This window comes from Anopheles funestus, chromosome 3RL, assembly GCF_943734845.2.
Source record: "Anopheles funestus chromosome 3RL, idAnoFuneDA-416_04, whole genome shotgun sequence".
Taxonomy (NCBI): domain Eukaryota; kingdom Metazoa; phylum Arthropoda; class Insecta; order Diptera; family Culicidae; genus Anopheles; species Anopheles funestus.
In genome coordinates this window covers 7,034,037-7,047,387 of record NC_064599.1, presented here as the reverse complement: position 1 = coordinate 7,047,387, position 13,351 = coordinate 7,034,037, and the positions used below count along the sequence as shown (strand labels likewise).

Genomic DNA, 13,351 nt, shown 5'->3' with positions numbered 1-13,351 from the left:
AAATCATCGTCATCGTCGTCGCGCTTTGTTGCTGAAAAAAGAACTTCACCGGGCGTTAAACAATTCCGTTAGGTATTTGGTGGACATCTTCTCCACTTAAGTTTGTTTCGACTGATTTCGAGACTACCCGTGCAGTTGCCACAGCATGGCGGTAAAGTCCATTAACGACGAGGGACATTTCCAGGCGGAACTGTCGGCCGCTGGTGGTAAGCTTGTGGTTGTTGATTTCACAGCGACCTGGTGCGGCCCGTGCCGCAATATTGCCCCGTTGTTTGAGCAGTTGCCGGGCAAGTATCCGAAAGCCGTGTTCCTTAAGGTAGACGTAGACAAATGTGCCGATACGGCAGCGACTCAGGGAGTTTCCGCGATGCCAACATTCATCTTCTACCGTGCCAGGGTAATGCATTACGAGCGGCTGACCATCGAGCAAATTAACTAACGCACAAATGTTTTCATCATTGCAGACCAAAATTGATCGACTACAGGGAGCAGATATAAATGGGCTCGAGGCAAAAATACAGAAACATTATGCGGCTAGTGCAGATGAATCCGGAGAGGACTACGGTCAGGGAATGGTTAGTTACACTGTTCGGCGCTTATTAAAAGTGATCCCATTTTACCAATGTATTCCTTTTGTCTTGCAGCTGGATCTAAACACCTTTATCCAGAAGAACCAGTGCGAGTGCTTGAACGAAGCGGATGATCATCCTTGGACGAACGCGCTTACCGCGACTGGGGGCCATTTAGCGTCCGACTGTGACGAGCAGCTCATCATATCGATTACCTTCAACCAGGTGATAAAGTTGCACTCGCTGAAAATCAAAGCACCTCCGACACACGGGCCTAAGAACATCAAGCTGTTCATTAATCAACCACGTACACTCGACTTTGATATGGCCGACTCGTACGTTTCGGTTCAGGATCTGGAAATTGACCCGAAGGATTTAGAAACTGGCAATCCCATCAAGCTGCGATTTGTCAAGTTCCAAAACGTACAGAACATTCAGCTGTTCGTGAAGGATAACCAGTCGGGTGGCGAGACGACAATCATTGACCATCTGGCCTTTATCGGACAGCCGATAGCGACGACGAAGATGGACGATTTTCAGCGTGTGGCCGGAAAGAAGGGCGAAAGCCACTGAACGAGTTTACCGCAGAAACAAATGCGGTGTGTGATCGGTCTCGGATATAGAACAAATCCTGCCCGCAGAACACGAGTGTTATGATGGTATCGTTCGTCGACATGCAAAGACGACTGACCTGTTTGCAATTCTTTTCTCATGAATCGGAACTATCATTTAATAAAAAAAAATAACACAAACTTATAACTCTTTTGATGATTAATTCTATTTCAATTGTAGCTTCTTTTTCCACCCAAACTGTGATCAAAAGTTTCACTCAATGGATATCTGTAAGCTGTCAGGAGCACGATATTTAATTATCCTTTCAGTAAAGATACTCAAAAACGATACAATCTCAAACAAACGGATGAAAGCGACCCCTATTGTCTATCATTACCGAACGAGGGGAGATTTTTGGTCTTTATCTGATACAGTCCTGCACACTCAAAAATACAAACAGACGCTATAATGAAATCCAGCATGCTACTGCAAGTGTAGATTTCATTTGAAAAGGTTTTCCTTTTGATTGAAATCATTTATACGAACTCAAATTTAACGAACAATAAACCACGCTGCACATGTGTCTGTTCAAACCGTTCGATTTCCTTATTTGCCTGATCGTTGGTTTAATTCAATCCGTCGTATGCAATACGTTTCGCATCAAGCGCACGTAATTTCATTTCGTGCTCGCTTAGAAGCCTTTGCCGTGCGCTAAAGCATTCGAAATCGAACCGTACAGCAAAGGCGCCATGCTTTCAATTAACAGAACCATCATCACTTCCACTTCCAGGGGCCTTTCTTATTTTGCTTTTCCTTCAACGGTTATTGCTCTTTCGCTATCATTGCTTGCGAGTTTTCGTTTCCCGTGTCTATAAGCTGCCTAAGAACGATTCTATTACTTTCACGCCAACGCGTGAAGCATAATTCACCCCAACCCGATAACTGATTTATTAGTCTCGGAAGACTTCGCTTCGCACGCGTACAAAGCAAAATGTTTAATTAAATTCGTGCACAATTCGTTGAAAGGTGTTCCTGCTTCATCTCGCACCAGCGGCAGCCAAATAGGATTGCCACTTAATATTAATAAATCGGAAAAAGAAGGAAATGAAACAAGAGAAGCAAAAGAATACAATACCGGGAAACTCTAGCCTCGGCAGTCTCCGCCATTCAAATGGAGAAATAATGTTAGCGAGAGCAAATAGTATATAACCGACCTGCTAATGCGACCTTGGTTCTGTTCCGGAAATGATTGATTGTCCTCTGGCCGGAAGCTTCGACTCGGTTGGGTTTTATTTATCTGGGCAGCAAAAGTTTGCACTCACTCGGTACCTCGGTGCGATCTGCTGCGTTGCATTCGAACCGTCTCGACATTTTCCAGCGTGTCTAGCACGGTCCCACGCTGCATCTGCTCCATCTGGCGTAGATGTTCGGTCGCTAGGTCGATTAGGTTCTGTCGTACCGTCGGGTACGGTTGCAGAAATCTATCCAGCCACTCCCGAGCTGTTTGACGGAACACGGGCGTGAGCGTGAAATGACACGAAAAGTATTTCAATTGCAATTGCCATTCCGAGTCGTATCCCAAGGCGAGGAAGCATGTTTTATTTCCCAGGTGGTAACGCTTAGTGCCGATGGCGTGGAATTGGATTTTGCCACCAAACAGGAAATTCGTTTGGCATGCGGATGCGTACGAAAGGTGAAGTGTACAGTCTGTCTTGCACTTGGTGTGTGCGTGTGTCCCGGATACGGGCTAAAGGTTAATAAACTACTGCCACATTGGAAAATGCAATCAGGCGCATGTTTTTCTGACGGAAATGTGGGGAAAAAAGAATTGCATCGGCTTATCATGCACGATGTTTAATATCCTTTTTTCTAGGAAACGTTCTCACTGCTACACGGAATTTAAATATATGGAAAAGCAACAATACTTACACAATGTGTAGAGTTCGGTATTTTCCACTGCGACCAAATTGGGAAATTTCTGTAGAAGATAGCGCAGCGTTACAAGTCTCATTAACATCACCCCCTGATGGCGTACCAATCAACTCACCACCGTGTCCGCATCAAAGAGCAGCTGAAATTCGCCAAAATGTTCCCCATTCTCCAGATGCAACACATCCTTCCAGCCGCTCGTGTATATGGCCACCGTTCCAGTCACAATAAACACCATTTTCCACTGGCTCTCATCACCGGAACCGGTATCCTCCCACCGTGCAATAATATCATTCTTCATGAATAGCTGAAAGTCCATCCCGAGTGCCAACGCTGTCAACTGTTGATCGGAAAAGGTGGCCCGAAGCAGTGGGCAGGCTCGGAGCAGCGGTCCAAGAATTTCCATTCGGATTTCTCCGTAAAGCTGCAGGTGAGAAGCAATTCGGAAAACACGTGATAACGCGCACTGTTCACCGGTACACACAACCGCCCAGACTATGGCTCACCTGTTCCCCTAGCACCGACCGGATCAGTGACCAGCGGCTGTATATCTTCGGATGGCGAAAGTCGTAGAAGCTCAAAATTTGCTTTTGCAGTGCGGCGGGCAATTGTTCATGCCGCATGTAGTTGCTCAGCTCGTAGCGATACTCGTGGTACTGAAATCAAAACGTAAATTAGCATAACGTAAACAACAAATCGACAACGGCCACCAGCAGACCGTTAGGAGTGGTGTTCTTACTTTGCTTGTGCTGGAGAAGAGAATGCGTATAAAAATAAGCAACTCGGCTAGTAGATAAATCTTCAGTATGTAACCACTGATGGTGTAGATAAGGGACATCACCATATCGTCGTAGGTCATGGATTCGTTGAAGTCGTGCGTGATGTGCGTTACGGTGTAAAGGGTCCGATAGGAGCATTCCAAGTAGCGAACAACTGTGGCGAAAAGCAAGAAGATCTAACTCAGCTATTGTGCGGCAATTTGAGTGACAAACAATAGAATAATCTTTACAAGAAGTTTGATTCCAAAACGGTAACTTCTGGGACCAGGAACGTGCGTCAATCTGTGCCGGATCGGTACCTTGCGTTAAGCGCAGAACCATAAACATCAGACACGCACTCCAATGGAACACGGTCAGTACCGTGGCGAGGATGCCGATGAACTTAATCACATTGCGACGCAACCCGAACCGCTCACAAAGCCGACGAATGTAGCGTAAAAACGTTTGAAAGCGAAAAATTTTAATCACCGACATTAGGCTCCAAAGATCCCACAGACAGCCGGGATGATAGTCCAGGTTGTGCAGACAGTACACCAACGAGTTGTCAAGTGTCGATGGAGGAATCTGTTGTGGGAGAGAGGAACACAAACAAGAAACAGGAAACCCGTTATCGCGTGCTTGTTTTAAAGATATGATACAAATCATGTTGACGTACCAGTTTTGTTAACAGTGGATCCGGTGCAGAGCTGATGACGTCGATCCAGAACCACATGCGCAGGTATCGCTTCCGGACGGTTTTCAGATCGAGACTGACCTGATGGCTTCTCCGCTGGTACGTTCCGGTGTACATGGATATTATCACATCAAGCAGGCAAATGAAATCTGTCAAACGGTACATTCTTTGATGAGCAAACACAGTCGCGTAGGACACAGTAAAGCTTGGCCCTTAAGGCACGTGAAAAAAATCCGAACCTACCCGTGCCTAAAATTACCACGTGAAAAGCCGTAAAAGGATAGTAATCACCTATCCGGAACAGAAACGTAACATCGTACGGGATCAACTGGAAAGCGGTCGCGAACGTAACTATCATCAGACATTCCCAGACGAACCTGCAGAACGTGAGCGGAGGATCTACATGAGAATATGTTTGAACTCAACGGACGATGAAGCGCATCACAGTTTGTGTCATTTAATTAGCAACCACTGGGATGGCATACCCTCCGCCACACACACATGCAGACAGACTCACCGGAAATAGCTTAGCGGATGTATCGTGCCCGGGTAGTACGTGAGCTGACGTGACATTTCGCGCTTTATCGCTGTATCGCTGCGAAAAACGAGTCTCGTTACGGGGCTGTGATGATCGATCAGGCAAATTCGACGCCACCATCGTGCGATTCTGCAAAAGAAAAATTATTCGTGTAATGGTACCGTGTTCTCGCGAGGGAAAATCCTTTATCACGACATGTGCATTTTAACCGGCTTTTTAGCCATCCAGACCAGCGAAGAACATTTCGTTCTATTATCCCACCAGTTGCCCATTAACAGCACAAAAACATTGTTCCACCTTTGCTCGGTTCGTTCATTTACAGCCTTACCTGCGTGGGAAGGAGTCAGCGGGTATAAGCAACGTCACCAGGTCAACATCATGGCGTACAGTGCAGTGGTGTGATGGAAAATTCCGATTACCTTTTGCACGACCACCGGTCACCATTTTCCTTCGGGGTGTTCCGGTGTGTAGGTTGAGGCTGGTTTGATGGAACCGTAGTCAGTTTCGCTGTCCGATAGCGAACACCGAAGCCTTGCTCATTTCTAATTCAACGGCTCAAAAAAAATCACTCCCAAGAGGTATGGAATCTATTAAAAAGCAGCCAAATCTTGACTGTGCTTTTAAACTCATCCTATCCCAAGAGAGCAAGTTGGGCGTGGAGTAAAAATGTGTTGCAAAGCCTACTAGTGTTGTGGCACTGGGAGTTTAATAAGAGCGGGCGAGTAATTCAAATGAAAACCGTTTTTGATTAAAAGTGAGCATTAGTGTGGGCTAACAATTCACCATAAAAGTCACCAAATTCACCTAGATATGTTCCTTATTTTCATGCCATCCGCATACACATTTAATCTCCATACAATCGGTGTTAAATCGATTGATTGCTGGAAAACTTTCGCCATCGCTAAATGCTTCACTCTTCGCGCAAGCTCATGACCGCGATTACAGTTGTATCGTTAACACCGTCTTGAGATTTAAGCCCGCAGCACGGATGCTAATTCAATTAGGCTTCAAAACTTCCAGCACACGTAAGGCGAACAGATTGGAATCGCAATCGGCTTTCTCGGAAGGCCACGGAACGATGCCGCTCTTTTACACCTTTCACTGACAATCCTTCCCACTGTACTGGAGCAGCTTTTCCTGCAGCCTTAAAAACCACATCGAAGAAAAACCACTCCCGCTACGGTGCACCTGCTCCGAAAAACCCCCCTTCGGGGGACGAGGTTAATTAGCCTTTGGGGTTGTGATTTTCATTAGTCAATTTTTGCAAGCATATCAACGATCCTTTGATCCTTTCGTTTTTGCACCTTCGGCATGCTTTTCCGGCCGATTCCAGGAGCCTGGGGCGAGGCGGGAAATGAACAGGTGTAAAGGGGTGTACACTCACTTTTAAAGCAGCGAATTTCCTGTCTTCAGTTTATGGTAACGGGAACGCTGGATGCCCAAGGATACATTACTTCGCGCTACGCTTCTTTTATGGCGTGGTGAAATTTTAATGAAACTTGCTGAAAGAAACTGCCGTGCCGTCTTTTCGCACGTAGGAAGGTGGTTCGAATTGGTTTGGCAAACGGCAACGAACTCTCTCTCTCTCTCGGTGGGGGGTTTCATAACGGATGACGTGTTTGCAAAGAAGGCCCATGCGAAGATTTTAGCCTTATGTAAGCGATTTCCAATATTTATAATGCCGGCGTGTGACGCGCACATGGTAAAAGTTGGATTTGCGTTAGATGGAATCGCTGCGGTTCTTTTCATGTTTTATTTTGATTTGGATGGGTGGCATGTGTTGGGAAAACATATTGCAATCCATATCGCGAATAATGGTGTGAATTTGAGATCCTTTTTCCCAAATTTCGGAGTGAATTCCAGAAGAGATCTTGTGCTGAAGCATAAAAGACATCCAAATCACGTAAGAACTTTGTGAAAAAAAAGTATTTCTGAAAGTAATTTACTTTTACCAATTTTTTGTAAACATATCGGAAAGCTTTTTCCTCTCTCATGCATAATTAAAATATTCTTTACGTGCAGATTGGCAAGCTAAAATTATTGTTCCGCTAGAAATGTATTTTTAAGGCAAAAACACAAATCAGTATATTTACCCCAGCAAAAGTTCAACAGTTGCAAAAACATCGAACATCATTATCGTTTCGGCAGGTTCACCAAAGCTCGTTCACCCATTGCCCAGCCAGCATAAATCTATTAGCTGTGGAAAAACAATTTTCCCCAAAAGTGGTCCCCCTTGCCTTACCTTCCCGATCACACTATCGTCCAGTGAGATGCCATTAACACCGTGCACCGTTGCTGCCCGACGATAGTAACAAAAAGGGGGCATAACCTGTATGTTGTGTCTGCTGAAACCGACCGAATCAACCGAGTCTCATTTCCGTTCCCATGTAAAGTGAGTGCGTTTAAAGCCATTTCCAGTGGAATGCGCCGTACCACGTCTATACTGGGCGATAGAAAATCCATCCCGTTTGCTGGATTGTACATAGTGCAAGGGAGAACCACATTACCCACGTATCGTCATTTGACAAGCCTTGTGAAGCCTCTGAAGTGGTCGAACCATAAAGTCTAGCTTACCGTAGCGAAGGGCTTCAGTGTTGGTATGTGTGCATTTTAGTACTGTAACGAAGGTTAGTTTGATACAGAAGGCTGGCGGGAGACAGAGAGAGAGTCGTTTTAAAAATAAACTTATGTTTTATTATGCCAAGCAATATATCGGTAGGCCATCACATATTAAACATCGTCGTCAAAACTGACGACTGATATACTCAGAGGCAGTGTTTCTTCATTGAACTAGAAATTCTACTAGAAATGTTAGTGCGAGATATTCTGATTCCATTAAATGAGTATAAAAAATATATATACTCAAATTTAATTCCTCGCCTCAATTGTAAAAGTACAAATCATGCAAATAATACTTTAAAACCCATTACCTTAATTTTTTATATTATTGCAGAAACACTGGCCATCGCGTATTATATTATGCTACTCATTTCTTCCTAAGGTTTGGTTTAAACTCCCACGACTATGCCATGTAACCTCGTCACTACATGCTTAGCAATTCTCGCGTTTGCGAACGCCTTAAGAGATTATCAAATTTAACAATTTTTCTTATTTTTTTATTATTTTTTATTCTTTTTTTAATTTAAAGCATTATTTGAGTGAAGAAAAACTTATTTCAACCAATTGGCATTAAAATAAATCAACTTAATTTTTTTTGCAAAATTTTTCAAAAAAATCGTAAGGGGTAAGCCTTATGAAATTTTCGAGTGGAAAATTTTTTTAAAATTTTTTTGATATTTTTTATCCTTTTTTTAATTTAAAGCATTATTTGAGTGAAGAGAAACTTATTGCAACAAATTTGCATTAAAATACATCAACTTATAAATGAGGAAAAAAATGAGGAAAATTTTACATTTTCTCAAACAGGGTATGGAACTTAGTTTCTCGAATAACTTCCGACACGGATATCTGAGGCCATAGCTGTCCAAGAAGAAAATGTAGCCATTGATGCCATCTATCGACCACAAGTTAAAGATTGGCGATCCGTTGGATACCGACCGAGTTATAGGCAAAACTTGTTGCAAAAATGAGGAAAATTTTACATTTTCTCAAACAGGGTATGGAACTTGGTTCGTTGAATAACTTCTGGCACAGACATCTGAGGGCATGGCCGTCCAAGAAGAAAATGTAGCCATTGATGCCATCTATCGACCACAGGTTAAAGATTGGCGATCCGTTGGGTACCGACCGAGTTATAGGCAAAACTTGATGCAAAAATGAGCCTTAGGAGATTCTGTAGCCTTTGCAAATTTATAGATTTTTTTAATTTTTATTATTATTTTTTATTTTTTTTTTTAATTTAAAGCATTATTTGAGTGAAAAGAAACTTATTTCAATCAATTGGCATTAAAATAAATCATTTTAAATTTTTTTGCAAAATTTTTCAAAAAAATCGTAAGGGGTAAGCCTTATGAAATTTTCGAGTGGAAAATTTTTTTAAAATTTTTTTGATATTTTTTATCCTTTTTTTAATTTAAAGCATTATTTGAGTGAAGAGAAACTTATTGCAACAAATTTGCATTAAAATACATCAACTTATAAATGAGGAAAAAAATGAGGAAAATTTTACATTTTCTCAAACAGGGTATGGAACTTAGTTTCTCGAATAACTTCCGACACGGATATTTGAGGCCATAGCTGTCCAAGAAGAAAATGTAGCCATTGATGCCATCTATCGACCACAAGTTAAAGATTGGCGATCCGTTGGATACCGACCGAGTTATAGGCAAAACTTGTTGCAAAAATGAGGAAAATTTTACATTTTCTCAAACAGGGTATGGAACTTGGTTCGTTGAATAACTTCTGGCACAGACATCTGAGGGCATGGCCGTCCAAGAAGAAAATGTAGCCATTGATGCCATCTATCGACCACAGGTTAAAGATTGGCGATCCGTTGGGTACCGACCGAATTATAGGCAAAACTTGATGCAAAAATGAGCCTTAGGAGATTCTGGAGCCTTTGCAAATTTATAGATTTTTTTTATTTTTATTATTATTTTTTATTTTTTTTTTAATTTAAAGCATTATTTGAGTGAAAAGAAACTTATTTCAATCAATTGGCATTAAAATAAATCATTTTAATTTTTTTGCAAAATTTTTCAAAAAAATCGTAAGGGGTAAGCCTTATGAAATTTTCGAGTGGAAAATTTTTTTAAAATTTTTTTTGTTATTTTTTATCCTTTTTTTAATTTTAAGCATTATTTGAGTGAAGAGAAACTTATTGCAACAAATTTGCATTAAAATACATCAACTTATAAATGAGGAAAAAAATGAGGAAAATTTTACATTTTCTCAAACAGGGTATGGAACTTAGTTTCTCGAATAACTTCCGACACGGATATTTGAGGCCATAGCTGTCCAAGAAGAAAATGTAGCCATTGATGCCATCTATCGACCACAAGTTAAAGATTGGCGATCCGTTGGATACCGACCGAGTTATAGGCAAAACTTGTTGCAAAAATGAGGAAAATTTTACATTTTCTCAAACAGGGTATGGAACTTGGTTCGTTGAATAACTTCTGGCACAGACATCTGAGGGCATGGCCGTCCAAGAAGAAAATGTAGCCATTGATGCCATCTATCGACCACAGGTTAAAGATTGGCGATCCGTTGGGTACCGACCGAATTATAGGCAAAACTTGATGCAAAAATGAGAAAAAATTTACATTTTCACAAACAGGGTATGGAACTTTGTTCCTCCAATAACTTCTGGAACAGACATCTGAGGGCATGGCCGTCCAAGAAGAAAATGTAGCCATTGATGCCATCTATCGACCACAGGTTAAAGATTGGCGATCCGTTAGGTACCGACCGAATTATATGCAAAACTTGGTGCAAAAATGAGCCTTAGGAGATTCTGGAGCCTTTGCAAATTTATAGATTTTTTTAATTTTTATTATTATTTTTTATTTTTTTTTTAATTTAAAGCATTATTTGAGTGAAAAGAAACTTATTTCAATCAATTGGCATTAAAATAAATCATTTTAAATTTTTTTGCAAAATTTTTCAAAAAAATCGTAAGGGGTAAGCCTTATGAAATTTTCGAGTGGAAAATTTTTTTAAAATTTTTTTGATATTTTTTATCCTTTTTTTAATTTAAAGCATTATTTGAGTGAAGAGAAACTTATTGCAACAAATTTGCATTAAAATACATCAACTTATAAATGAGGAAAAAAATGAGGAAAATTTTACATTTTCTCAAACAGGGTATGGAACTTAGTTTCTCGAATAACTTCCGACACGGATATCTGAGGCCATAGCTGTCCAAGAAGAAAATGTAGCCATTGATGCCATCTATCGACCACAAGTTAAAGATTGGCGATCCGTTGGATACCGACCGAGTTATAGGCAAAACTTGTTGCAAAAATGAGGAAAATTTTACATTTTCTCAAACAGGGTATGGAACTTGGTTCGTTGAATAACTTCTGGCACAGACATCTGAGGGCATGGCTATCCAAGAAGAAAATGTACACATTGTTGCCATCTATCGACCACAAGTTAAAGATTGGCGATCCGTTGGATACCGACCGAGTTATAGGTAAAACTTGGTTAAAAAATGAGGAAAATTTTACATTTTCTCAAACAGGGTATGGAACTTGATTCGTTGAATAACTTCTGACACAGACATTTGAGGGCATGGCCATCCAAGAAGAAAATGTAGCCATTGACGCCATCTATCGACCACATGTTAAAGATTGGCGATCCGTTGGATACCAACCGAGTTATAGGCAAAACTTGTTGCAAAAATGAGAAAAAATTTACATTTTCACAAACAGGGTATGGAACTTTGTTCCTCCAATAACTTCTGGAACAGACATCTGAGGGCATGGCCGTCCAAGAAGAAAATGTAGCCATTGATGCCATCTATCGACCACAGGTTAAAGATTGGCGATCCGTTAGGTACCGACCGAATTATATGCAAAACTTGGTGCAAAAATGAGCCTTAGGAGATTCTGGAGCCTTTGCAAATTTATAGATTTTTTTAATTTTTATTATTATTTTTTATTTTTTTTTTAATTTAAAGCATTATTTGAGTGAAAAGAAACTTATTTCAATCAATTGGCATTAAAATAAATCATTTTAAATTTTTTTGCAAAATTTTTCAAAAAAATCGTAAGGGGTAAGCCTTATGAAATTTTCGAGTGGAAAATTTTTTTAAAATTTTTTTGATATTTTTTATCCTTTTTTTAATTTAAAGCATTATTTGAGTGAAGAGAAACTTATTGCAACAAATTTGCATTAAAATACATCAACTTATAAATGAGGAAAAAAATGAGGAAAATTTTACATTTTCTCAAACAGGGTATGGAACTTAGTTTCTCGAATAACTTCCGACACGGATATCTGAGGCCATAGCTGTCCAAGAAGAAAATGTAGCCATTGATGCCATCTATCGACCACAAGTTAAAGATTGGCGATCCGTTGGATACCTACCGAGTTATAGGCAAAACTTGTTGCAAAAATGAGGAAAATTTTACATTTTCTCAAACAGGGTATGGAACTTGGTTCGTTGAATAACTTCTGGCACAGACATCTGAGGGCATGGCTATCCAAGAAGAAAATGTAGCCATTGTTGCCATCTATCGACCACAAGTTAAAGATTGGCGATCCGTTGGATACCGACCGAGTTATAGGTAAAACTTGGTTAAAAAATGAGGAAAATTTTACATTTTCTCAAACAGGGTATGGAACTTGGTTCGTTGAATAACTTCTGACACAGACATTTGAGGGCATGGCCATCCAAGAAGAAAATGTAGCCATTGATGCCATCTATCGACCACAGGTTAAAGATTGGCGATCCGTTGGATACCAACCGAGTTATAGGCAAAACTTGTTGCAAAAATGAGAAAAAATTTACATTTTCTCAAACAGGGTATGGAACTTGGTTCGTTGAATAACTTCTGGCACAGACATCTGAGGGCATGGCTATCCAAGAAGAAAATGTAGCCATTGATGCCATCTATCGACCACAGGTTAAAGATTGGCGATCCGTTGGGTACCGACCGAATTATATGCAAAACTTGATGCAAAAATGAGCCCTAGGAGATTCTGGAGCCTTTGCAAATTTATAGATTTTTTTAATTTTTATTATTATTTTTTTTTCTTTTTTAATTTAAAGCATTATTTGAGTGAAAAGAAACTTATTTCAATCATTTGGCATTAAAATAAATCATTTTAATTTTTTTTGCAAAATTTTTCAAAAAAATCGTAAGGGGTAAGCCTTATGAAATTTTCGAGTGGAAATTTTTTTTAAAATTTTTTTGTTATTTTTTATCCTTTTTTTAATTTAAAGCATTATTTGAGTGAAGAGAAACTTATTGCAACAAATTTGCAGTAAAATACATCAACTTATAAATGAGGAAAAAAATGAGGAAAATTTTACATTTTCTCAAACAGGGTATGGAACTTAGTTTCTCGAATAACTTCCGACATGGATATCTGAGGCCATAGCTGTCCAAGAAGAAAATGTAGCCATTGATGCCATCTATCGACCACAAGTTAAAGATTGGCGATCCGTTGGATACCGACCGAGTTATAGGCAAAACTTGTTACAAAAATGAGGAAAATTTTACATTTTCTCAAACAGGGTATGGAACTTGGTTCGTTGAATAACTTCTGGCACAGACATCTGAGGGCATGGCTATCCAAGAAGAAAATGTAGCCATTGTTGGCATCTATCGACCACAAGTTAAAGATTGGTGATCCGTTAGATACCGACCGAGTTATAGGTAAAACTTGTTGCAAAAATGAG

The 13,351-nt window shown here is 40.2% G+C and overlaps 2 protein-coding genes across 3 annotated transcripts; one reads left to right on the top strand and one right to left on the bottom strand.

The window, feature by feature from the left end:
* The first annotated feature begins 12 nt into the window (after positions 1–12).
* LOC125771610 (thioredoxin-like protein 1) lies at positions 13–1,328 on the top strand. Its single transcript, XM_049442401.1, has 3 exons — positions 13–397; positions 465–575; positions 645–1,328. The coding sequence occupies exons 1-3, from the start codon at positions 146–148 to the stop codon at positions 1,140–1,142; spliced, it is 861 nt and encodes a 286-aa protein (XP_049298358.1). The 5' UTR covers positions 13–145; the 3' UTR covers positions 1,143–1,328.
* A 30-nt stretch (positions 1,329–1,358) lies between these two features.
* Positions 1,359–7,300, bottom strand: LOC125771608 (potassium/sodium hyperpolarization-activated cyclic nucleotide-gated channel 2-like). Of its 2 annotated transcripts, XR_007419331.1 has the most exons (11): positions 5,369–7,300; positions 5,020–5,169; positions 4,746–4,879; positions 4,485–4,651; positions 4,060–4,393; positions 3,790–3,983; positions 3,557–3,706; positions 3,169–3,474; positions 3,051–3,099; positions 2,336–2,621; positions 1,359–2,194 (listed from the first exon to the last, which is right to left on the bottom strand). XR_007419331.1 is itself a non-coding variant. In XM_049442399.1 (10 exons), exons 1-10 carry the CDS (start codon positions 5,482–5,484, stop codon positions 2,440–2,442), a joined length of 1,782 nt encoding a protein of 593 aa, XP_049298356.1. In that variant the 5' UTR covers positions 5,485–7,300; the 3' UTR covers positions 1,359–2,439. The 2 variants fall into 2 exon arrangements, 1 of the variants encoding a protein (XP_049298356.1); XM_049442399.1 differs by having other exon boundaries at positions 1,359–2,621.
* Positions 7,301–13,351: the final 6,051 nt, after the last annotated feature.